A 25776-nucleotide genomic window follows, 5' to 3' on the forward strand; every position below is an offset into this window, starting at 1 on the left:
AAAGAGCTTTGTCCTGTTAGAACTGGTGGTGGTATGTGTGTTGGGGGATTCTATAGGGATGGCAAGACCTCCCAAGACCTTCTAGGAAGTGAAGCTAGAGGAAAGCCCTGTAGTGTTTTTTGAGGCAGAGGCTGAAGGAGGAATGGCCTGAAAGCCCCTTTTTATGGTCCAGGGCACTGGTGCCTTGACCTAGAACAAACCAGGTCCTCAGTGTGTGCCAGCATGCCAGTAACTTCCCTTCTCTTTCTCTGTCTAGCGATCTCTTAATGAGGGACAACCTGTTTGAAATAATAACAAGTTCCAGGACCTTCTACATCCAGGTAAGGAGTTCACTCTGAGAAGACTTGGGCGTTCCATTTCTGTGAATGATGTCCTCATAGGTCTTGACCTTTTCTTTGCTTTCTCTTTTATTTTGTTTGAAGTTTCTAGGTGGTAAATTTAGCCCCCGGTAGTCAGTCTGAGTCCCATTTTATTCTAAACAGGATGTTTGCCGAAAGCTTCCCAACCATGAAATAATAAGAGCAGGTTGAGCCGCTATAGTGGAGAATGTGAGTTCGTACCAGCTGCTCTCAGCTGCCGGGCGCCAGCTAAGCAGAGAAAAGGAGAACTGGTCAGTGGTTTCACTTCTCCTTTGGAGGGTATTTATAAGCCCCCTCTGTGTGTGGACATCACTGTGTGCGGAAGGACAAAAGCACAGAGGGCCCTGTGCAGGGACCAGGTGCAAAGCCCAGCTGCACAGAGAAAGCCATTGTTGGGCTCTCAGAAGCTTCTGCCCTCCACCCACAGCTTTGGAGTTCTCCCAGCTCCTTCCAAAATCATAGGAGCTAGAAAGGCCGCTTTCCAAGTAGGGCCTAGACTTTCAAGGCCAAGTCCTTACCGCAGCCGGCCTCGTAATCCACAGAGCGTGCCTTGATTCATGCAGCATTATGATAATGCTGCATTTCTAGCAGTAAGACTGCCATGTAGTGTGTTGGTTTAAATGCGGGGCTCCCCAGCCAAAGCTTTTCAGGGTTCCCAGTGCCCGTTCTTCTTTGTTCCGTGTCTCTCCCCACTAAACACCCTCCCTTCCACAGGGGTTGCCCCCTCCGCCCTGTCTTGGACAGCAGCTCCGCTCGTCCTGACTCCCTCCTGACCCCTCCGAGCTGGTCCTCCTGCCTGCGCCCAGCAGAGGTGCTAGCAGCCTGAGCCACCTGTGGGTTCCATTCATTCCAACAAGCCTGTGCCATCTGGGAGGGACAGGGTAGGGGCTGCGGAAAGTGTCCCTGGCGGTGTTAGTGCCGGCACCATTGCCATTCAGGGATAAAGTTTAAACTGTAGGTGCAACAAAAGCCTTCTCAGTTTTGCATTTAACAGCTATTTGTAGAGTCTCCTCAGAGTGCCGGACATTTTGCCTCATGCTGGGGACACTGCGTTAAACGGAACAGATCCTGAACCAGAGAGAGAGAGTCAGTCAAGTAAACAGGCAGTTAAAACTGTGTGATGGGGTGGGGGAGGGAGTGTGGAATAGATGAACATGGGGAGTTTTTAGGGCAGTGAAACGATTCTGTGTGATACTGTAATGGCAGATGCATGAAATAGAACTTTCCAGCACAAAGTGTAAACCTTAAAATATGCAAATTAGAAAAATCATTTTGGGCCGGCCCTGTGGCTTGGTGGTTAAGTGCGCGCGCTGCAATGCTGGCGGCCCGGGTTCGGATCCCGGGTGCGCATCGAGGCGCCACTTCTCCGTCCATCCTGAGGCCGAGTCCCACATGCCGCAACTAGAAGGATATGCAGCTATGACATACAACTACCTGCTGGGGCTTTGGGGGGAAAAAATAAAATAAATAAAATCTTTAAAAAAAAAAAAAAAAGAAAAATCATTTAGTAGGTCAAGTGATCCCAGCATAGACTGCAGAATATGACAGAAAAACCTAAATGTATTACAAGTATGAAACAACCTCACTGATGAGGGTCGGGGAGTAAAAACCAAAAACCAAAACAAACCCCAAAAAACAGTGTGATAGGTGCGGCCATTAGAGTGCATGGTGGTTGCCATGGGAACTCATAAGCAGGGCCCCTCCCCAGTCCCAGGGAGTCTGGAGGTTTCCTGAAGGAAGACACATCTAAGCTGAGTCCACTGGGGGAAGAGTGGCCCAGGCAGAGGGAACAGCACATGTGAAAAGCCTGGAGAGAGGGGCTGGCCTGGTGGTGTAGTGGTTAAGTTTGCACGCTCTGCTCTGGTGGCCCAGGGTTCGCAGGGTCGGAACCCCAGGCAAGGACCTACGCACCACTTGTCAGGCCATGCTGTGGCAGACGTCCCACATATAAAGTAGAGGAAGATGGGTACAGATGTTAGCCCAGGGCCAATCTTCCTCAGCAAAAAGAGGAGGCTTGGCAACAGATGTTAGCTCGGGGCTAATCTTCCTCACCAAAAAAAAAAAGCCTGAAGATAAAAGAAGCACAAGACATACAGGAGGCTGGAAAACAGATACGGAGGGCTCGTGGCCTTATATGCCTTGTTAATATGAGAGTTAGGGCCCCTCGAGGTTAAATTAATCAGATATGTCTTCTAATACTGTCACTTGGGCAAGCCTCTAACTCTCAGAGCCTCGTTTTCCTCATCTGTAAAGTGGGTATGATAGCCCCCAACCCTGCCCCCTTTGGTGGTGCGCTCACTGTGAATTGCCTGGCCCAGTGCAGTGTAGAGGACAGAAGAGAAAAGGGTGAGATGGGAGAGAGCAGTTTGAAGGCTGTTGTAGTAATTTAGGTGAGGGATAAAGGAAGTCCAAACTAGGATGGGTGGAGAAAAGTGGAAAATTTAAAAGCTGTTGAAGAGTCCTTGGTTGTTGGTTGGATGTGGGGTGAAGGGAGAGAGGAAAGGCAATGACACTGCCCAGATGGTTGGCCTGGGCCTCAGGGTGGCTGATGGCAGCAGTCACTGGGATGGGAGCACAGGAGGAGAGACTCTTAGAACAAAGACAAGCCCAGCAGAGGTGGTTCTGAGTTTATAGTGTCTGCAGGACATCCAAGGTGACATGCTATGAAGGCCCTTAGATATACAGTGCCTGACAAATTGGTGGTACTAAATAAATATCTGTCAAGTAAATGATTATGCTGTGTAAGAGTTCAGGACAGAGCTTCAGAGTGGAGATGGTGATTTGGGAAACATGAACCCCAACAACAAAAAAATAGTCAAAAGACGTTGCATCATCTGCATGAGCGCGTGTACATTTACCAGAAGCTTCTCATCACTTCTGTCCTCCTTTGCCTTCTGCTCCCACATTTCGGAGATAAAAGAACACTAGCATCATCCTAAATAAATAACTGAGTGAATGGACAAATCTGTGTATAGCACCTAACTCAAGGAGGATAGAAAGTCAGAGAAGAACATAGATTAAAAATCATTAAAAGTGTGTATTAATTCATTTTAAGATAGCAACTATAAACTTGTTTATGTTAACACAGTAACATTTTATGAGAAATAACTATGTTTCTAAAACAAAAGCAACAAGAGTAGCATTGTTTTTTATGTTTTGCAAATCTCTTTAATGGCTGGCTTAATAGGAGACAGCAGGATTCTCAGATCTGCCTCAGCATTCTGTCTGTGGCCATATGTTGTTTTGATTGAAGAATATGAAGAGAATCTGGCTCCACATAGATATGTATTCACAAAAAAGGAATATTTTAATAGCTTTTTCAGATAACTGTGGATATTCTTCTTTGATTCTATACCAAAGCTTGACAAACGGTAGTTTCTTATTGTTTAGGTGCAATGTGGAGTCGGAAGCCAATATCAATAAACTTTCACATTCTTACGTTAAAATCCATTCGTCAATTTTGCACTTTGAATGGATCCTTTTTACCCGTGCATGATTTGGTAACAGCATGACTGGTCATTTGGAAAATAGTGGTCTCACCAAGGTATGCAGATCTTCCAAATGTGGACACATTTTATTCTATATCAAAAAATCACATTCATTAATATCACCACCAGTATCATCAGTAAAGTCTAAGTATGGACAAGCTGTCAAGCTCGTGGAGGTGGATACAAGTTTTGTGAAATTCTAATTTTTGCTTTGAAAGCTCAAAATTCATCATTTTCAAAAAAATAGTTCCATGATTTTTCTTAACATAGGCTCATTTCATTCATTTTTGAGAATGAAAATGAGTCTGCCACATACCTAAGTCTGAATAAGTGTGACTGACAGTTTGTCAGTCCTTTGATCCAAGTGAAAATCGTTTAATGCAAAAGGTGGAAGAAGGTAATGACTACTCATACAGTTTGGTGCCCACAATTTTACCCACGACGTCAAAGTGGCATTCTGACCTACTTCCTGAGTTATGTTTAGTCAGTCTGCCTGGAAAAACCATGTATCCTTGGTATCTAGGAAAGCTAGACCAGAAAGCAGGGCAGATCTAGGCGGAGAAAACAAACTCCTTGGACAGACGAGGAAGACTTGGGCAACAGAATGGGTTGGATTCCAGCTACTTAGGTGCTGGTCATTAACCTTGTATGTCACATTTATGTATAATTTGTACCCTGTGATTTCTCACACAATAGTAGTCTTTTCTGTTAATAAAAAGCTACTATTTATTGGACACTTAGATGTCCCTGGTACAATGCTAACCAATTTACAGGCAGCATATCACTTAATTCTCAGCAGTCTCTGAGGTCATCTCCATTTTACAGAATAGGAAACGCAGTATCTGAAGGTGAATTATTTGAGGTCATAAACCTGGTAAATTATGGAACTGATTGGAAGGCACCAGGTGCCAGAGCAAGACCTACTCGCTGGTGTTGTTTCAAAGCAGCGTGGTGCAGACCCCAAGATGTAGAGGGTGTGGCCATGGAGAGCCAGAGAGTCCGACTCTGAATCGAGGAAGACCAGCTTGGGGTAACTGGGTGTCTTGCAGGTGGATCATGGTGACAGAGATTCAGGATCTGGTAATCATCAGGTATCTAAGCTTGAAATGTCAGCAAGCTCATCAGCAGATTGATGGTTCTCAGTTCTGGGCAACGGTGCAAAATGAGATTTCAGTCTTTGGAATACTAGGCAAGCGGGGTTCACCATTTCTCCATTTCCCAGTCATAGAAGGTCAGGGGTATTAAGTAGCTTATCAAGAGAAGGATTAGTTAATAGAACTGAGAAATGTAGTGCAGACTGGTTTTGGTAACTTGGCACAAGCCCAGTTGTCAGAACTAGGGGCCATGTCAGGACAAGAGTAGTAATAAGAGGGCTCACACATGAATTGCAGAGGTCGGGCTAGAATTTGGATACTTACTGTTTTAATTAAGACTACAAGGTGAATGACAGCACCTAGAACTATGTAGTGCACACCCATACAGTTGTATGTGGCAGGGCTGTGTCTAAAGATGGGATTGGTTCTTGGAGAGAGGGCAGGGGTTATTAGCTGTGGGGAAGGGAGGGCTGCAGAGGTTAGGAACAGAGGAAGAAGGAATTGCCTAAAAATTTTGGACACTTGCAATGGAAGCAACCAGAAGTAGACACTGGAAGCCTTTTGTTGATGATGTCTAGAATTCAGTGCTTCAAACCATTGCATCTGTTGTGGTGCTGGGCTCATAGTAGATACTCAATTGACTCTCACTGGACTGTGATAATACCACAGGCAGCAGGGACTGGTTTTAATACCCTGTGTTCCTCTCACCTCAAAAACTGCCCTCAAGGACAGAAACCCTACTTTTTTCTTTTGAACCAAGCACCAGAATCATGCACACACTTAAGCACACCAGGAAAAGATGCAGGTATGAGCTTAGCACTTCCCTTTTTGTTCTACTGAGTTTTAAGTGTTTTTTAGTCTCTTAGTCTCACCACGGGCTGGGTGGACTTCAGCTCTGTTTTTTTACCTCTGGTTCATGAAACTACTTTTGTGATGTGGTTTTAAGATATTTCTGGGTGTTTGATGAAAGGTGAGCACAGGCTTTCCGTAAAAGATAGATATACACATACACCATAATTTTTGCATACGATTTTTAAGGTTTCACTGAATTTTTGTTTCCAGTGGATCCCAGTTCTTAAAACTACTAATAGAGATTATAATGTGATCTCAGTAAAGTAATATTCTATTTCTTCTCATGTGGGATCAGTTACAATATCTGTTTTTCTATTTGAATGATACTCTAAAATAATGTTGATTACTTAAACACTAAAATAATGTTTACTAAGGTTTATTATTATTTTCCTCGTGGCTAGATTCACTACCTATGTTATCTGGCAGAAAAATATCCTTAAACAGAATTAGAGTATTAGGGAAGAAATATAATTAGCAAACAGTTTCCATCGCTATTAATTACTAAATGTTTTAAGAAAGAGCTTTAATTATTTTGCCTATTATATTAGCAAAGATTTTTAAAAATTGTAATATTTAATTTTAGCAAGGGTGCATGGAAAAAAAGATAATATCTTGTTGGTAAATGAAAGCTATATTGTTGGCTAGAAATCTCTCTGGCCATATGTCCCAAGAGCCTTAAAAGAATGCATGCTCTTTATTCTAGCAATTTCCCTGTGAGCCGAAGAATCTTAAGTATGAAAAAGCTTTATGCACAAAGATGTGAACAGCAGCATTATTTATATTAGAGGGGAATTGGAAATGATCTAGACGCATTTTAGAGGATTTTGATTCTTGTGCTTGAGTCCCCGGGTGTTGTCAGGTGATTCCCAGTTTTCTCTGATTCGGTGATTCCTTGCGAGGTGGAGGCTGGGGTGAAGACACTCAGGCTTATTGTGTGATAGGTCCTAGAGAAGATGTGAGAGTTGGTTGCTGAGGTCTCACAGGACAATCAGATAGGTGGCCTGTGGCTTTTGGGGATACCATTTGACATGAGGGAGGTATTTTGCTAGAGTGGTGGAAAGAGTCGAAGTAGCTTAACAGCCCTGGAAATTGAGTACTGGACTGCCATCATATAGGGATCTTGCAGTCTGTTTAGTGAAGATGCCAGGTCTCCTATGCGATGTGGGAGACGTTTGGCTGTCCCTCAGCTCCCATCTCCCTCTTTCTTTCTCTACCTTCTGACATTTCCCCCTAATCCAGTCATCTTCTGTTTCCCTAGAAGGAAAATCTCTAAGAAATGCTTTTCTACTAATGGACAGTTTAATTACCTCCAGTTCATTCCAATTCAGAATAACCTCTCTTCTCTCCCAAATACATTATCTTATTTGATCCTGACAGTTTGATCCTTTATGTAGGAATTATCTGCAGTTCGAATATGAGGAAACTGAAAAAATAAAGTCTCAGGGAGAGGGTAGTGAACATATTTATAAAGTTGGAATTCAAGGTTTCATTTGTGTCCCTAATTTATAATAATAAAAACAACAACAGGAATAACTAATACTTACAAAGCCCTTTCTGTGTTATGAGGCACTGTTCAAACTGTTTTACCTAAATGAGTCCATTTCATTCTCCCAATAGTTCTTGTGGAATAGGCTTGCCCTAACAGTAGTAAAATACCCTCTGGAAGAATCTTGGAGACTTTGTCCTGGTCATCCTTTTGGGCTAGGAATGGATTTGTCTTTTTCTTGGGAAACCACCAGGTTGTCACATAACTGGGAAGAGTGAAGGGGAGGAAGAGTGCAGGTGAGTTTGCAGCCCTAGCATGTGAGAGAGTTCACCTTGGGCGCTTGGTGTTAACACCTTTTGACCCAGCGTGCCCCTTGAAGGTGTCTCCTGCGCATGCCTAACCAAGAAAGGCTTGTTTGGGGTGACAGAAAGGGGTAGGGATGCGAGTTTGAGGATTTTTTTAAAAACTGGTGATGTTTTATCCTGATACAAGGCAAAGAGAAAGAATCATTTTGGGGATGGGGAAAGTGAGGGTTATATGTGGAGAATTTTGTGGGCCGGGGTGTGGTGTTTGCGTGTACGTATGCACAGGCACGCAAACGCACACTTGTGATTTTGGGTGGGAGTATTAGGGGAACGTGCAGGGGGACAGAGAGAGGTTGACAGGTATACATTTCTGGACGTCAAGGATTTGGTCTTGGTTCCACCTCTATACCTGGCACCTGACACCACGTGTAACACAGAGTAAATGTTTGCTGGTTCACTTGAACTCAACCCCTGTAAAGCTGGACAGCACTGAGAATTCCCAGGGTCCCCCTGCAGCCTTTTCGTTTTCCTCCCTTTCTCCACAGAGCCGCTGCTGCCCCCTTCTGGGGCTGGTAGGTATTTCTGGGGAAATACTTGAACCACGCAGCAGTGTCCTGCATGTTGTTAAGCGTGGTGCTCCAAGTCTAGTGACTCTCCAGGCCTGCATGGAGAGTCAAGACAGACATTGGCAGCTCATGCTTTGAGAGAAGCCCTGTTCCTGGAGATAATACATATCTGGGGGGATTTGCAGAGGATTTGGCTTTACCGGGACTGGAGTTGAAAATGGGATTATTCTGTTCAGATAGCTATAGTGGAAAGATAACTGCATTGGGAGTCAGGAGAGCTGAAATCTTGACCAGCCAGAAACCTGGACATTTGACTTTCTGGGCCTCATTTCCCTTTTCTGTAAAACAGGAGGCGAGACCAGGCCGATTGTGTTCCAGAGGGGTGAGGGACTTCAGTAGGGGGTGGGCCTCTAAGCTCCCCCTCCCTCATGACCTCTGCCCCACTGCAGAGCAGCTCCACTTTGAGCTGTTTTGTTTCTGGGGTGTCAAATAAGATTTTGCAGGAAAAAAATATCCTTAAAAGTCTGAAAGCCACTGAGCTAGATGATCTCTGAGATCCCTTCCAGCTCTAATGGTGTGATTTTATAAACTTAAAATTGACTCAGAGACTTGAAAGCTGAAATCATAGTGCCCAAAACTTCTCTGTAAGTGCTGTGGGTATTTTGCAGGCGGACAGTCCAGAAGACATGCACAGCTGGATTAAGGAGATTGGGGCAGCTGTCCAGGCCCTCAAGTGCCACCCTAGAGTAAGTCACTTCCTTTCTGTCACATAGTCACTGTCAACTTAGAGATGAATTTTCCCTGAGTGGGCAGGTTTTCTTTGGTGATGTAGGCTGGCAGCCCGGTCCCCGGATGCAGCTGAAGCCCCAGGCTGTCTTGTTTGTTTTTCTCTTTCAACTGATTTGGGTACCAATTTTTTGTTTGTTTGGCTGTTGGAGGAGATGAGGGAGGGTTGGATAGAGAGACAGTTTCTGACGTGTCCTGCACCTCTCCCTGCCGGGCAGATCTTGACACATCTGCAGTGAATCCTCTTGGATGTGTTTGATTTCTGTAGACAGATGTCTCTGGACCTCTGAGGTGGTGATCCTGGGTGGGTACTCTTCCTGGGGCTCTGGGATAAACACTGTCAGGAAAGCTCTTACTTTCCTTTGGTTTTTTTTTTCTTCCCTTTTATTTTTATAGGAAATGTCCTTTTCTAGATCCATTTCTTTGACTCGCTCTGGAAACTCCAGCCTCTCAGGTGGGCCCAACTCTGTCCTATGCAGAGGGCGGCCACCTGTGGAAGAGAAGAAAGCCCTCTGCAAAGCCCCCTCTGTGGCCTCCTCCTGGCAACCCTGGACACCTGTCCCCCAGGCCGGGGAGAAGTTGCTTCCAGCTGAAGAGACTCCTGAGGACTCTTTCTTCACACCTCGACTTGGAGAGAGCAGTGCTGCTGGGGTCCTGCCCAGCTCCCGGATGAGGCACAGATCGGAGCCCCAGCACCCCAAGGAGAAGCCATTTATGTTCAACCTTGATGATGAGAACATACGGACCTCTGATGTGTGATGAGACATAGTGCCTGGGAGGGAGGGGGAGGACTTGAGCAAAGGATGCCGTGACTCAGTTTCTCTCCCTGTTGGAGGACAGTCAGAGGCCTTTATGCCACTTGTATTCCTGTGGATGCTCTGTGGGAGGGGCCCATCCAGCTGGCGTTTTTCTTTAATATCAATGCAGTGTATTTTGTTTGGGAAAATCACTGGGTTAGACCTGTAGGCATGCCTAGTGGAGAGTGGGTTGCCTCTTGTTCAGCTACTCCAAGGTCTTCCTGGTGAGGAGGTCGGGAGTCCTGTTTCATCCCTAACCGAGTTTTATATCCTTGTCCTTCTTCTAGTTTCTCCCCTTGTCTTCAGGCCAGGCACAGAATCTTAGACCAGTCATCTGGTTTTATCCTATTCCTGTTATTGGCTGAGGTTTGACTGTGACTAGGAGGGTGGTACCCGTCTAGCTGAGGGGAGGAAGGGGTGATGGAAGACCCAGGCTCCAATTTGCCTGGGATACGTTCTGAGGGGAGGTGTTAAAATCTGGGGGCTGGCCGCTGGCCCTCAGAATGTCTACCAGTGCTGATCCCCCGAGGGAAACTCCAGAGGGGAAGAAACAGGGACATCTTGTAAGGTGTGGGGAATAATTCAACCCCAGTGCATCAGCCAATTTTGGGAGTCACTCTGTTCTTGTTTAGATGTTCTTTAACCCCAAATACTGCCAGCGTGAGTGACAGACCTGCCCACCCAGTTTCTGTGTCAGGCCCCAAGGATGGGTTTATCAGTGTTAAATGTTATGACTGTTGTGAACAGAACATTCATTTCCCTTGATGTGGCGTTACTTGGAATGTGTGGAAGGGTGATAAGTGTATGATAATTCACTTGTGTGATAGGGCAGATCTCTATTTTGGAGTTTTAGATTTGCTTTAAAGCAGCTGCTGGGAAGAGATGGATTATAGTTCATCCAGCTAAGCTTTTTTCGATCCATGTTTTTCCAGCAGAAGAAAAGGTCTGTTTTAGCAAAGATGAACTATCTTGAATCCTTGCCTCACAGGTCTTCTTTAATGGGCCAATATTAGTCTATTTTTTTTTTTTTGAGGAAGATCGGTCCTGAGCTAACATCTGCCAATCCTCCTCTTTTTGCTGAGGAAGACTGGCCCTGGGCTAACATCTGTGCCCATCTTCTGATGCCACCACAGCATGGCTTGACAAGCGGTGCGTTGGTGCACGCCCGGGATCTGAACTGGCGAACCCTGGGCCACCGCAGCAGAGCGCGCGCACTTAACTGCTGTGCCACCGGGCTGGCCCCTATATATTAGTCTAATTTTAAGTGCTGTATTTTGTATACTCTGCCAGATTTGCTTTCTATCTTTTCTTTGTGTTGCCCTTCTTTTTTTTTTGTTTTTTGGTGAGGAAGATCAGCCCTGAGCTAACATCCATGCCAATCCTCCTCTTTTTTTTTATGCTGAGGAAGACTGGCCCTGGGCTAACATCCTTGCCCATCTTCCTCCACTTTATATGGGACGCTGCCACAGCATGGCCTGACAAGTGGTGTGTTGGTACGTGCCTGGCATCCGAACCTGGGCCGCCAGCAGCAGAGCGCGCGCACTTAACCACTACGCCACGGGGCTGGCCCATTTGTGTTGCCCTTTGAATGAAGCCTTGTGGACCTGCATGATCAAACCTTGTAATCTGATGAGGTTCCATGTACTTAACAGCAGAGAGATACAAAGATAATCCTGAGATATTTATATTTTTAATAGAATAGAAACTGCATAGAAACATTGATTTAGAGGCTATGCAGTTGTTGACTAGAGATTTCTCAGGCAGAAGAGCATAGATTGCATTTCCCACCCAAATTTTAGGGTGTACCTTCTTCCATTTGACAGGAAGATACTATTTCCAGGGTCCCTGGGAGAATTTGTCTATCCAACTGATGTGGTGAACTGCTACCAGGAATTTAACAGGGTTCCCTAAAGGGAGGGAGAACTTAACTCATTTCTGTCTATAACTTTTATCAGCTAGATCAGTTATATCTTTAAGTTAAAAATTAATGATTAGAGGAAGAGACTGAGAGAAGCATTTTCACCTCAGTAAATCCCTTCCCCTTTTATGTCCAAATCTAATACAGAGGCGAAAACATGACTAGAAAATCCTTAGTGGCTTGAGGGAAAACTGATGTTTCTCTCAGGCACTGTGGTTTCCTTGAAGTCTGGTCATGTTGAGAACTTTCCTTGACTGCACTGCGTTAGAGCTGTCCTTCACTTAAATTGTTTGGCCTAGTGGTCTTGGTATAAAAAAGAAAATCGACCACTGGATCTCTCTCTCTCTCTTTTTTTTCTGTTTTCTGCAGACTCTTGTCTGCTTTTGTCTTCAGAAATCCTTGTTTGGGGAATTATTTACTGATGAGTGATCGAGGTTACAACATACTTCAGGTAGCCTAACATCAAGAAGCCATTCCAAATTCTTAAAGCCCCTTGTTTCTGGTTTCATCTTCAGATTTTCCTGAAGAAAATTCTTTGGGTAGGTCAAAGATAGTGCACAATAAGTGATATTTCGAACTACTGACAATAAATTAGGAACTTTTGATATCTCGTGAAACATTCCCTAATTCATGGAAAGATGTCATCTTGTGGTGTTTAAATTGTGAAAATACCCATTTCTGTCTTTTTTTTTTTTTTTGGTGAGGAAGATTGGCCCTGAGCTAACATCCATTGCCAATCTTTCTCTGTTTGCTGAGGAAGAGTAGCCCTGAGCTAACATCTGTGCCCATCTTTCTCTGTTTTTTGTGTGTGGGATGCCACCACAGCATGGCTTGACAAGCAGTGCGTAGGTCCGCACTTGGGATTCAAACTTGTGAATCCTGGGCCGCCGAAGCAGAGCATGGGAACTTAACCACTACACCACTGGGCCCGCCCTTCTCTCTGTTTTTTAAAATAAACTCTCTGTTAGATTACTACTGCTAAATTAATTGGCCATTATAGTAGCTGCTATGTTGCTTATTCAGTAAGGTCTGTTTTGAGAATATGTTAAATTAAACATAAATCCAGATTGTATTATCACGATAGAGGGAAAACAAGGACTCTAGTTGGCAGATACTTGGGAATTCCAAGTTAGAACATTGTTAATGTAGTTCCAGCACCAGAAAAATATAACTATCTTCAATGAAGCCTAAAACCATTCTCATTCCCAAACCTTATTTCAGAATTCCTTTTGTGTCCATATTTCTTACCCTCTGGCCAATTTCACATTACAACTTTTTAATGTCACTACACGTATGAGCCAAAGATGCTGCATATACGGCCAAAGCATTTGGTTTTAAACGTATAAAATGGAACCAAATGGAAAAAATAGGGTGGAGATGCAGTATAGGTTAGTAGTTAAGTGTGTAGTCTCTGGAATAATCTGAGTTTAAAAAAAAAAGACATGGTACTGCATTTTCTTTGTGGAATAAAAACCTTCTCTGAGTTGTGCTGTTTTCATAAGACTTTTGAAGTGGTCTTGACCCACTGTGTGAACAGTGTTTCAGGTGGTCTTCCCCATAGCTGAACTGTTTATTTACCATCCGCTATTCTTGAAAGCTTAAGGATTTGCTTACTCAAAGTCAGTTGATGGTTGGTAAACATAGTTTGGCCTTTTGCATTCTGAGACATCATAAATATATTAAGGTGTACATTGAGTAGAGTGACCTCAGGTCAAAATATTGGAGTTACACATCTATTTCTGAGCAGAATGCTGACCTTCCATGAGAAAGAGTAGATTTAAGGTCCTGCTTCCTAGTTCACTTGAAGCAAAAGGTTTTTTGCCTTTCTGAATAGAACTGTGCTCTGATAGGGGCTAAAAGGACCCAATAAATAAATAGGTTCACTAGCTGACCAGTGGGATTTGATATCTGTTTTCACTATTAACCAGATAAACAGGCATATAGAGGTAACAGTGTTTTGGAAATTGAGTTCCCAAATCAGCTTTGTCTATAAACTTTGAACATGTCAGAAATGGTTTATTAAATCTTTTTTACCAATGTCACTTTTTTCTCTGTTTCTGTCTTCTGTGTGTTATTGCCTGCAGCAGTCCGTTACAGTCACTCATGCTAGGTAAAGTTTGAATAAAGTGAATGTTTGGCAAAAAACATAGTTAGACTCTTCCCCCACTGCTTATGAAGGTGTGGCATGATTTCATGTTTTGATCTGGTGTGTTTCAGCTGTGAAATGCACTCACTGTGAACACGGGGCTGAGTGCATGGAAACTGTTATGCTTCTCATTTTATGTGATCTCCTAACTGGTGTGTAGCAAAAAATAATTTTCTAAAACTGTTTTGTTGCTTGTTTTGTAATAAAACCATGTGAAATACTGAAATATGGTGTGTTGTACTAACGCTGACCTGTCCGTGGGTGGGTGATGTCTCGTCAATCTGCCCCCATTATTGGTTTTAGGGATTTCACGAGGTAGGTCCTTGCTCAGCGTCGGGCTAGGGACGGCTCTTCATTGCCTGGGGGATGTATGGGTGTGTGTGTGGAGAGGTCTGCCAGGTTCTGCCCCTTAAAGTCTGGGGGCTGGCAGAGGCGGCGCCCTAGCCGGGAGAAAGTGCTGCTCATTTTAGAGCAGTTGCGGTTCATCCAGAGGAATGTAATCGGGGAAGTGGGAGCGAAGAGGGACGGGAGCAGGATGAGCAGACCTCTGCTGCGGCCAGCCGGGGCCGGACAATTCCTCCTGCTGTGGCTGCTGCTGCCCCCGGTGCTTGCGCCCAGGGTCGACGCTAGGAGGTCCTGGCCCTCGCTGCCGTGCCCCGCGACCTGCGAGCCGACGCGCTGCCGTCCGTTGCCCACCTGCCCGGCGGGGGCGACGCCGGTGCCCGACCGCTGCCGCTGCTGCCGCGTCTGCCCCGCGGCCGAGGGCGAGGCCTGCGGCGGGGCGCTCGGCCGGCCCTGCGCCCCGGGGCTGCAGTGCCGCCCGCCGCGCAGCCCCCGGAGCTTCGGCGGCGCGGGGCTGGGCACCTGCGGCTGCCCGGCGGCGGGGGCGGCCGTGTGCGGCAGCGACGGGCGCACCTACCCCAGCCTGTGCGCGCTCCGCGCCGAGAACCGCGCCGCGCGCCTCCGGGGCGCGCTCCCGGCCGTGCCGGTGCCGAAGGGGGACTGTGGGGACCCAGGTGAGCGCCAGGGCCGCGCGCGCTCTCAGACACTCTCCGAACTTGCCTAAGGAGCGCATTTCGATATGCCTTAGGGATTCAACTCCTTGTTCCCGATTTTCTTTCCTCCTTAGGTGTCTCTTTACCGGTTCCCGTGTGGTTTCTCCCCAGTTTCCTCCCGATGCTTGCTGAATGCCGTCTTCCCTTTTAAATTCTTTTTTTCCAAACGGGATGACAGGTTTGGTCCCTCAAGGTGTATCTTTTTTTTTTTTTTTTGAGGAAGATTAGCCCTAAGCTAACACCCGTGCCCATCTTCCTCTACTTTATATGGGACGCCGCCACAGCATGGCTTGACAAGCGGTGCGTCGGGCCGCACCTGGGATCCGGGCCTGCGAACCCCAGGCCACTGGAGCGGAGCGCGTGCACTTAACCACTACGCCACCGGCCGGCCCCTCAAGGCCTATCTTTATGGGATTGCAGTGAATACATAGGAGGGGAAGACCGAAGAGAGGAAGGGAAGGGAAAGTGGAGAGGGAAAGGAGAGAGACTGAGAGATTTGAGGTATGACACCTGACACGGTGAGGCCGCAGAAGTCCCAACGCCCCCAAGAGTGGAGCATTTCTTCACAGGCACCAGAAGCGCAGGCTGGCTCAGGAGCAGGTACAACTTCATCGCCGCGGTGGTGGAGAAGGTGGCGCCGTCTGTGGTTCACGTGCAGCTGTTCCGCAGGGAAAGGAGGTAGGAGGACGAGGACTGTTTCTGAGCGCCTCCCTGCTCCAGGCCCCCACCCTCCCCCGCGCTACCGCTTTCCAAGCAGCATTTAGTCGTAAAAACCGCGGGGAGAAAATCGCGGCTCAAAGCGCTTGAATAACCTGCTCAGGGTCGTTTAGCCGGAGAGCAGAGGCATAGGGATTCTGACTTCCGACTCTGGGCTGCTCCGCGCACTTAGGTGACTGGGGGTTCCCTCTCCTCATCTCCCACAGACAAAATTGAAGGTCAGATGTAAGAGCTAGAAGGCGTCTGGATGGTGATCTTGCCCAGCCCCCTAGTTTGCATGGAAGGACACCCCGACCCAGAGAGCAGGAGTAACTTGTCCTATGTCACAAGGCCAGCTAGTAGTGGAACCTAAGCTGGCACCAAACTTCTTTGACTCCCTCCCTGCCTGGGCCCCTCCCTGAGGTACTAGGTTCACTTTTGCTCCGAGTATTATGATTAGCTTAGGCCTTTTCGAAGCAGAGGGGTGTTCCGCTGACCAGCTCTGAAGAAAGGAGCATCACTGGAAAGGAGAGTTAGAGTCAGCGCTCAGTCGTGTTCATAAGAGATGGCCAGGGTACTGAACATGCAGAGTCCACTTACACATGGAGAGACAGTAAAGTAAAATGTCTGAGAAAACTGCTGGAGGCGTGCTTGATAAATGGCCGGTGCCTGTGTTTCCAGACTAAGATGGATCCCCTGATCTCCCTGCCCTCTGCTTATGCTGTTGTCTTCCTGAGACAGGTCATCTCTCAGCAGTGAGGATATTCCCGCATCCAGTGGCTCTGGGTTCATAGTGTCTGAGGATGGGCTCATTGTTACCAATGCCCACGTCCTCACCAACCAACGGTGGATCCAGGTGGAGCTCCAGAGTGGGGTCCAGTATGATGCCACTGTCAAGGACATTGACCATAAATTGGATCTTGCGCTGATTAAGATTGAGCCAAATGTGAGTATGCAAGGGCCAAATCAGAGTCTGCGGATTTGGGAATTTTCATCAATTTGCTGATGTTTTCTTCTCCACCCCACTCCCACTCCATATCTTTTCTACCTGGTATATGCTTTTTTCTAGTTTCCTTTCTTTCTGTTCTTCACTCCCCTCTTTATTTTTCTTCCATGCCTGTTTGTACATCCCTAACAATTTCTATTAACTACCCAGCAGTCTTTTTTTTCTCTTTCACCTCCTTCTTCAACAGACACTGCTTCTGGGAAACTCATTTCTCTGCTTGTCTTGGAATACCAGGAATGATCACAATGGATTCAAAGCTAAGGAATACTTTGCTATACAAAGGGTGGTCTGCACACCAGCAGCATTGACATCATCTGAGAATTTTTTAGAAATACAGAGTCTCAGACCCCACCCAGATCTACTGAATGAGAATCTTCTTTTTAATAAGATCCCCAGATGATTTGTGTGCACATTAAAGTTGAGAAGCGCTGCTCTGGGTGATCTCCTTTCTGTTTGTGGCTTATTAACTTGGTAAACTTTTGAGCTGGGACAGTGCTAATGTTAGTTTATGTTCATCATTACTTAACTGGTGGTTTACTTATAGCAACTTCTACAAGCAATAATTTTAGATTTTAGAGATGATCCTGATCATCTTAACAAGTGAGAGTTTGGTGGTAGTTGGAATTTGAGAAGGAAGCATGGGGCAGTCGTAGACCCTATGTGGGCGGGTGGGTGATTCTTGGATTGTACGTGCCAAGATGATGGAGACTGTGTCATATATGTGTTGTGCACAAGTACTGGTTGATTCTATTCTTCGTTTGTTCTTCTCTTCTGTCCTCCCCATCCCTTCTTCCCCGTAAGCAGACTGACCTTCCTGTATTGTTGCTGGGAAGGTCATCTGACCTGCGGGCTGGAGAGTTCGTGGTGGCTTTGGGCAGCCCGTTTTCTCTGCAGAACACAGTGACCGCAGGAATTGTCAGCACTACACAGCGAGGGGGCAAAGAGCTGGGGCTGAAGGATTCTGACATGGACTATATCCAGACTGATGCCATAATTAATGTAAGTCACTTAGGAGGGCCATCCTTAGCCCATAAGATACTGGCAGTACAGTGAGAACACTTCAGAATGCCTTCTCTTGCCTTTGGACTTTCGGGGGTGTCCCGAGTTCCATTAGATCCTTATGAGAGGGATGGGATGCCACGTTGTTAGAGTTCAGCCTGTTAGATGTGATAATTGGCATCCACGATATTGGGGGGGCTCTTAGGGTCTGTCATAGAGGTCACCGCTGCTGTAGAAAGTGGTGGTCCTTTTGCTGTTGTTCTTTACCTGCAATGACTTCAGTGTCGGTGATGATAGGGGGCGCAGCTCTGCCTGCCTTGGGGGAACAGCAGCTCACTGGAGCAGGCTGCTTTCGGTAGACCTCTTTAGGAACTATGTATAAACCACAAGGGGAAAAGTACTAACGGCTTTTTCAAATTCTGTCTTCAGCACGGGAATTCTGGGGGGCCTCTGGTGAACTTGGTAAGTGGCCACTTTCCTTGCTGCTTCATGCCTCTTCCTAACTTTCAAAGACTTTACAAATTCCATGATGCAGACGAGGATGTCACTCTTGTGTAAAGATGTGTGGTATCATGCTTTTCTATTATTGCATCTTAAGTAAATGGCGAGGAAAATTTAAGATCTACGATGGATTTATCATCCTAGTGTGTGATCGTATCCAACTGAGAGTGCCAGGCTTATTTGCACGTACATCACTTCAACATGTTTTCTGTTTTCAATTGATAGTTAACAAAAGCCCTGGGTACTAAACCCAAATTTATGTCAAATGACCAGCTGTACTATATAGATATATCCTTGAAGATCCCCTGCCGAAAAACTGTCTGTCATCCAAAAATGCTAATTACATGATGTGGTCTGTCCAGGATTTTAGTCTTGACCTGCTTATAGATGGCAGAAAAGCCACAACAAGAATCCATTGCTCTGTCATGAATTTAATTCCTAAATTTTATTCAGCATCTCTAATGGAAATGCCAGGGTTTCCAGTTGCCCAAACACGTGAAAGCACGAGCGTGCAATGCTGTTTGACACACAGTCTGTGATCATGCTGAGTCCCTTTAAGCTGATTGTTTTTGGTCCTCTTTACATATTACACTTGCTTATAGGAGAATGAATTGTGTGTGAAATTATTGAGTGCTTTTTACTCATAACCTTGCATGTAATTTTTGGTGCCTGCTTTCTCCAGCAGATAATGAGTTTACTAGAGCAAGGATGACATGCACACTTGCAGGCCACATCCCAGACCTACTGAATTTTAATATGATCAGAAGTTTCTTTTCTATCCTTTCCGTTACCTAACAAAGACTAAAGGATGATGAATTTCACAAAGAGGAAAGTATTTCCTACTTCATAGCTTTAGCTCAGTAGAGCTCAGTTCCTAAGGTCAATGTGCTAATTCTTCTGAATAGTTTCATTGAAGTGTTGCTGAAAATCCATCAGCTTTTTGTCTTTTCTATGTTTATTTTTAGTTTCATTTAAGAGATGAAAAGGCAAATACTCCTTGTCCTCTTATCTGTGTCAAAATACAAACTGTGGTTCACTTTTAAAATTAATGTAATTTAGCGAAGAAAAAATGAGCTCAAGATTAAAAAAAAAATTCCTCAGCAGGAATTTGCACATGTGCAGGTCGTCTCTGCCAATCCACCACACTATTTGCACTCTAAGGTAACATCCATTGCTCTCTGTTGAAGCAGCACACATCTCCTCCGCCCCTCTGAATTCCGACCCTAAGTGACTAGCTTCACTCCTTCCTCTACTTGTTTGGTTTGCACAACTTGGCGACTGAATAATGTCTCCTCTCCTGCCAGGATGGTGAAGTGATTGGCATAAATACACTGAAGGTGACCGCAGGAATCTCCTTTGCAATTCCCTCAGATCGCATTCGACAGTTCTTGGCAGAATTCCATGAGCGCCAGTTAAAGGGTGAGGGGAATTAAGACTTTTTCTTTGCTTTGTATGGTTTTCAGAAGCACTCAATGTATTGTGGAGACAGCCATTTGAGTTCTATAGAATACTGAGTCACTGGTACCCAGCTCCTATCGTGGTGGTTTGGCTGGCAATAGTGGGGGTCTAGGCAGAAAACCAGACATGAGTTGTACCCAGAAATATTTGGATTGAACTATTGTGGAAAGGAAACTCTTAGGCTGGAGCTGGGGAGGTAGGTGGAAGGAGTATCTGTGCTAACAACAAAGGTTCTCCTAAGCACATATTTCATGGCTGGCAGCCTGAAAGAGCCGCCACAACAGTGAGGATATTCTGTGACTCAGGTATCTTTTAAGCTCTGCCAAAAGGAAAGAAGATGTGGTTGGTAACACATTATAATTTTCTTTTCCAGGAAAGGCTCTTTCACGGAAGAAATATCTGGGTCTGCGAATGCTGCCCCTCACTACGAAGTAAGCATGAGTTTGAATATGTCTGGGTTGTTTTTCAGAGGCAAAGCCACAGCTGGATAGTTGTAACAGGGAAGGTAACGCCTTTGGACTACAGCTAGGTTCTCCTGTGACCTTAGGCCCTATTTGTCACAGGGTAGGTCTCTGGCTCTGCCTGCACCCCCTAGGGGTGCAGAACACCCCCATGGAAGAATAACGGTGACCGGCTTGAAGGAATCCTTACTGGCCCTTGTGAGCCTTGAGCAGAACAGGCAGAGTACCTGCTGAGCGTTGGAGGCTTTGACCCAGGCTCAGGAGATTCCTTCGTTGTGCTTCTTAGCCTTATGGGAAAACTCTTCTCCTTTTCTCAGCCTTCTTCAGGAAATGAAAAGGCAAGATCCAAATTTCCCTGATGTGAGTTCCGGGGTTTTTGTGTACGAAGTGATTCAAGGAACAGCTGCCGAAAGGTAAGCTAAGCTCTGGCCCTCGCCTAGCCTCCTCCTCGGTGTGTGCCGTGGTCAGCGTGCAGGATCTAGGCTTGTGCTGTCCAGTGCAGCGGCCCCACCCACACATGGCTACTGAACGCTCGAGATGTGGCTGGTGTGACTGAGGAACTGAATTCTTAATTTTATTTACTTTTAATTTATTTAAAGAAAAGCACAGAAGTAATGTAAAATATTTTTCCGTTAAACACACCTTTTTTATTTTGTGAGGACTGCATTTCACTTTAATCATTGCATTATGTAAGATATTGTTGTTGTATAGTAGCAGATCGGGCGTGTGTTGTTTCTAGTGGATTTCAAAGACAGAGTGTAAAATATCTATTCATAATTATTAAAATATTACGTTAAAGTGGTATTTTAGGTATAAGTTAAATAAGATATATTAAGATTACTTTCACCTACTTAAAAAAATTTTTTTATGATGTGCCTATGAGAAAAATTTAAAATGACATATGTGGCTTGCCTTAGATTTCTATTGGACAGATGCTGATTTAGACTTGAGTACCTGTGAGCGTCTTTTTTGTTTTTGTTTTTGGAAGCAGATGGTTCTCTGTAGCTCAAGAATTCATGATATGAGTTAACAGCATAAGTTTAAATTAAATTTGCTAGGAATTCCCAAATCTATTCTTTCGAAATCTTAGTTATTAAGAATCAGAAGAATCCACTGAAACTAGTATTGTATGTGAACTATACTTCAATTACAAAAAAAACCCAGACGAATCCAGAGGGTTGAAAGTTTAACATATTTTAGGTACTTTGAAACACTTTTTACTTTGAACTCTGCATGACAGCGTCAGAGGCCAGCACTGAATAAATAAATATATACAAACATAAAGAAAGAAAGTAAGTAAATAAAGCAAAGGTACAGAAGCTCCCCAAAGAAGATGCTGCAGCTGAGTTGACTGTTGTCTTTAAATGTTTATACTCACGACTGCGGGAAGAGGTGGCTCGTCCTACAATTGTTCTCCTGGGTTTCTCTCCCTCTTCAGTAGCCCTCTCGCCCTGTTTTTGTTTTTCAAGAGCTCAATCATCTGTTTAGATTATGACAACTCCTTTAGTAGGAGGAAGAAACCGTAAGGTACTAACTGTTCAGAATAGCTCAGGTCTCATGTTGCTAATTTTGGCCTGTCACAGGCTTTTCTAGACTTTCTCGGTTCCTGCCCTCCCCCTCCCCCCCTTATTTTTAACTTCTGGTTCAAGGCCAAAGCCATTTCTTTCAGCTCTCCAAGTCCCTGCTACTCAAAACGTGGTCTGCAGACCAGCAGCGTTGGCCTCAGCTGGAGCTTTGTAAAAATGCAGACTGACAGGCTGGCCGCTGAATCAGAGTCTGCATTTTAAACGAGATCTCCAGGTGATTCGGATGCACGTGCAAGTGTGGGAATTACTGCTTACTTGAAGTCACTGATAAACTGGAAATCTATTCTTTCTGGCTTGACCCACTTACATCTAATAATAAATCTAATAATAATCATAATTACAGTAATAACAGCTGGAATCTATTAACCAGTTACTATACATCAGGCACCATTTTAAGTGTTTTACATACTTGTTTGAGCCCCCAATAGTCTTATGATATAGGTATTATTTTACAGAGGAAGCAGCTGTGGTACAGAGAGGTTAATTAACTTGAGAGTTACACAGTAAGTTGGAGAGCAGGGATGTGGAACCTGGCGTAACCCCTCTATTATCCTGCTTTCCTTGTTTATGAGAGGCAGAGTGGTGGAGTGGCAAAAAGATGGGTTTTCAAGTCTGAAAGACCCAGGATAAATCCTACTTTAGCCTCTTACAAGCTGTAGGACAGGGGAAAGGCCGTTTATCCTGTCTGGGCCTCACTTCCTCATATTGTTACTATACAAGGTGGGGGGTGGGGGGGTTGTCTGCCTGCCACAAGACATGCCAGTAGTCAAAAGGCAAGGAAGGAGGAGAAAAAGGGTTTTATTACAGCTTGCTAGCAAGGGGGAAGATGGCCGACTAATGTCCAAAAGAACCATCTTAAGGGAGCACAGAATCTTGAAGCAGTTATATAGGCCAGTGGGTTATAGGGGAGGGGGTTAGGAATGTTGACCCTCTGGTGTTACAGACTGGGAGTCACCACACCAGATCTTTCAGTTTTCCTTGATGATGGCTATCAGCATAGACTCTTTGTTCGGGGGTCATCACATTCCTCAAGAACTCAAAAGAACAAAGTCATCGTCTTATGGCAGCTGGGAGGTACATGCACAAGCAGGGATCTACAAAGCAATTAGATCTCCTGAAGGGTGCATATCCAGCTGGGTTAGTTAGTCAGAGGTCATTCAAAGTTACAATGTTTTTTTTCTACAATATGGCTTCCCTTATGTCAACCTTGTGTTAAGCTGGTATCAATATATGGTGCATAATTTGCACTCACTATTAATTTGCAGATTTCTTTCTTTCTTTTTCTACTCACAGTACTACCACGAATTAAGTTCTTTCTTTGTGCACGGTCCCAGTCATCCTCCTGAGCTGTCCTTGTTCTAAAGGCTTTCCCTCTTTTAGCTCCACCCTCAAACTTCTCTTCACATCCTCTTGCTTTAAATTTCTCCTTTTTATAAACTTCACTATCTTGGTAATCCTCCCACATTATCATTATGCCTTGGGCTTCCCACTTCTCTTAAATGGTATCTCCTGGAGTCATTTAATTCGATGTTCTTCTTCGAGCCTATTTTTGCCTTTAAAACAAATCATCAGCATGGCTATATATTTATTGCAGTGTTTCATATTTGGAGGTGGTTTTTGTTTCTAGAATATATATTCTGTGTGAAGCAAGTATGTTGGAGACTGAATATAATCACAACTTTGGTGAAAAGGAGCCTAGAACCAGAGCCATAAATATTTAGGCTTGGGTGACTGGTTTTTGACTTACTGGAAGCAGAGCTTCTGTCATGCAGCTCAACACACTTTCCAGTCCCATAAGCTGTGGTCAAGATGGGGCAAGTAAGTGGGCTGTCAAAATCAAACTGATCAGAAAAATATATTGCTTGGACTTTTCACATTTGCTGGTAAGATCAGGAGTGTACTTGAGGCTAACAGAGGTCAGAGATTAACAGAAATTAAAAGCTGAATTCCCTATTCCAAACCTAATCCAATATATCAGAGGAATAAAGTTCTTACACATGATTCTGATAGAATATTAATTTTATAAAGGTAAATAGGACGGTTGTCTTCCAGGTGATTTTGCAGCATATCTCAGAACAGCCCTTATATTTGGAAAGATTGGTGCTATTTCTGGTTTCCTGGTTTGTATGTTTAATACCAGCAAAATAGTAGTGCCATGGGAATAAGTAAAACTCTTATAGTTTCATGGTCCTTTTTCTCCCTCCTCCCAGCTCTGGGTTGAGAGACCACGATGTAATTGTCGGCATAAATGGGCAACCTGTTACCACCACAAGCGATGTTATTGAAGCTGTTAAGGACAATGATTCCGTTTCCATCATGGTTCGTCGGGGAAGTCAAACGGTGATCCTGACAGTCACACCTGAAATAATCAATTAAGTATCTTCCTTTAGAGAGAAATTATCTAACAAAACCAAAGCCATATTACCTGGTTTGTACTGAAGATGTGCCAAAGATGGCAAGGGGTTTTAGGATCTCTTTCCACATACACACACACACGCACACGTTCAGGGATCATTAGGTTGGCAATGCTATACTGCTGCTAAGAAGTCCTACTAAAGCAAGTGGAAGAAGGACATGGTGCCAGGAAGTCTGGGGAGCTGATAAAATTTTATTTAAAGATAGGAAACAACTGAAAAACAGGCACAGTTTCTCATTTAACCTTGACAGGATCCTTTAGTATTTTAAAACTTCTCTATAGCCACAAACTGGATATAACACAAACACAACACACACGCAATAGAACTATCTACCAAATATTAAGAAACAACCTGAATCCAGAGTGGAAAGGAAATCAAATTTCTAATTCTTTTTTTTTGTTTTTTTGAGGAAGATTGGTTCTGAGCTAACATCTGTTGCCAATCTTCCTCCTTTTTTCCTTTTCTCTCCAAAGCCCCAGTAGATAGTTGTATGTCATAGTTGTATATCCTTCTAGTTGCCCTATGTGGGACTCCGCCTCCGCATGGCTTGGTGAGTGGCGCATAGGTCCGCTCCCAGGATCTGAACTGGGGAACCTCAGGCCACTGAAGTGGAGCACGTGAACTTAACCACTACACCACTGGGCCGGCCCCTCAAATTTTTAATAATATTCCTTTACTACATCAGTTTTTGAGGTTGTATCACATTTGGCCAGGGTTTGTGGATACAGAGGATGGGCATCATTTAGAAGTCAAATTGAAACTGACAATGTCGATTGTCACAGAGGAATATCAAAGATGCTCAAGTTATCACTCTAGCAGTGGAAACAACTTTGGTCTCCAACAGCTTTTTACTGTGAGAAGGGCTTCTATAAAACAGATACTTTAATAACTTAGACTTTTACCTTTTTACCCAAACTCTTCCTCCTAGAAATGTTAATGATTTTGAGTCTGAAAGCTGCCAAAGTTTTTTTCTTTCTTTTTTTTTTTTTTTAAAGAAAATAGTGTTTGATGGGGTTTGTGAATATCCTTAAGAAGATTAAAAAAAATGGTGAGATGAGGCAAGATTTGTGCCTTAACATAGTATCTTATCTTGGGTAAGATTTTAATTTTAGTTTTTGTTTTCCAGATTTCTCTTAGAAGTGAGTTTATTTTTTTTAAATATGGTATCCTTGAACCCCCTTAAATTCTATGCAAAATGTTATGTGTATGTGCATTTTTCTGGGGAGAGGGTCCAGTTTCTTCATGACTCAGAACAGTTTAAAAAATACTGTCTTAGAGTAAAGACAGTATGAATAAGAATCTACCAATTATTACTGTTATTAACAAGGTTAAGGTCAATGTGGTACAGAACTTTCTGGACAGAAAATAATCTGTTTTACCTTTTACACAATTGTCACCATTTAATAATATAAGAACAGTGATCATATTAATCAGGGATAATAAACCTGAAACTTTTAGGAAAGCTGCTTCATAATGATAGAGCATTTGCAGAGTTATTTTAACTGTGATTCTTGGTCTTTAAGTTAATTATTATGAGACTAAACTTTGAGCATTTCTACCTTGATTGTTTCTAGAATTTATAAGTTATCCCAAATAGCAGGCTTAGTTTGACTTGCCCACAAAGTCCCCCTTTTACTCTATATTTAACAGTTCTTTTCAACTTAGATTGTAAAGGATGGGAACGAAGTTTTTAAAACCACTTATAATTTGGAACATTTCCTTTTATTCCCAGTGATTTTGGAATGCAAAAACTTGATTGTTACTCTTTCCCTGTGAATGACTGCTGTAGTCCACAGTGAG

General features: G+C 44.2%; 2 protein-coding genes across 5 annotated transcripts in view; both read left to right on the plus strand.

The window, feature by feature from the left end:
• The window catches only part of PLEKHA2 (pleckstrin homology domain containing A2), a 58275-nt gene extending 44252 nt beyond the window's left edge, over positions 1-14023 (plus strand). For all 4 annotated transcript variants that reach the window (XM_087418540.1, XM_087418539.1, XM_014786354.2 and 1 more), the window contains 3 exons: positions 257-320; positions 8819-8896; positions 9333-14023. In XM_087418540.1, the coding sequence (XP_087274666.1) occupies positions 257-320; positions 8819-8896; positions 9333-9695 (505 nt within the window). In that variant the 3' untranslated portion in view covers positions 9696-14023. The remainder of the gene's footprint in view (positions 1-256; positions 321-8818; positions 8897-9332) is intronic.
• A 309-nt stretch (positions 14024-14332) lies between these two features.
• On the plus strand, positions 14333-24083 carry HTRA4 (HtrA serine peptidase 4). Its single transcript, XM_087418541.1, has 9 exons — positions 14333-14813; positions 15422-15517; positions 16286-16494; positions 17359-17553; positions 17983-18015; positions 19359-19473; positions 19886-19943; positions 20291-20386; positions 23770-24083. The coding sequence occupies exons 1-9, from the start codon at positions 14333-14335 to the stop codon at positions 23933-23935; spliced, it is 1449 nt and encodes a 482-aa protein (XP_087274667.1). The 3' UTR covers positions 23936-24083.
• Positions 24084-25776: the final 1693 nt, after the last annotated feature.

The sequence above is a fragment of the Ceratotherium simum genome, chromosome 28 (genome assembly GCF_057802395.1).
Source record: "Ceratotherium simum simum isolate JZ-2026a chromosome 28, ASM5780239v1, whole genome shotgun sequence".
NCBI classification, from domain to species: Eukaryota; Metazoa; Chordata; class Mammalia; order Perissodactyla; family Rhinocerotidae; genus Ceratotherium; species Ceratotherium simum.

What these genes read in the sequence shown, in the direction of transcription:
- HTRA4 (XM_087418541.1), top strand. Translation starts at nt 14,333, where the DNA reads ATGAGCAGACCTCTGCTGCGGCCAGCCGGGGCCGGACAATTCCTCCTG. An exon ending in GGTTCACGTGCAGCTGTTCC is followed by an intron (nt 15,518 to 16,285) that starts GCAGGGAAAGGA and finishes TGTCTTCCTGAG; the next exon opens with ACAGGTCATCTCTCAGCAGT. An exon ending in TGATTAAGATTGAGCCAAAT is followed by an intron (nt 16,495 to 17,358) that starts GTGAGTATGCAA and finishes CCCCGTAAGCAG; the next exon opens with ACTGACCTTCCTGTATTGTT.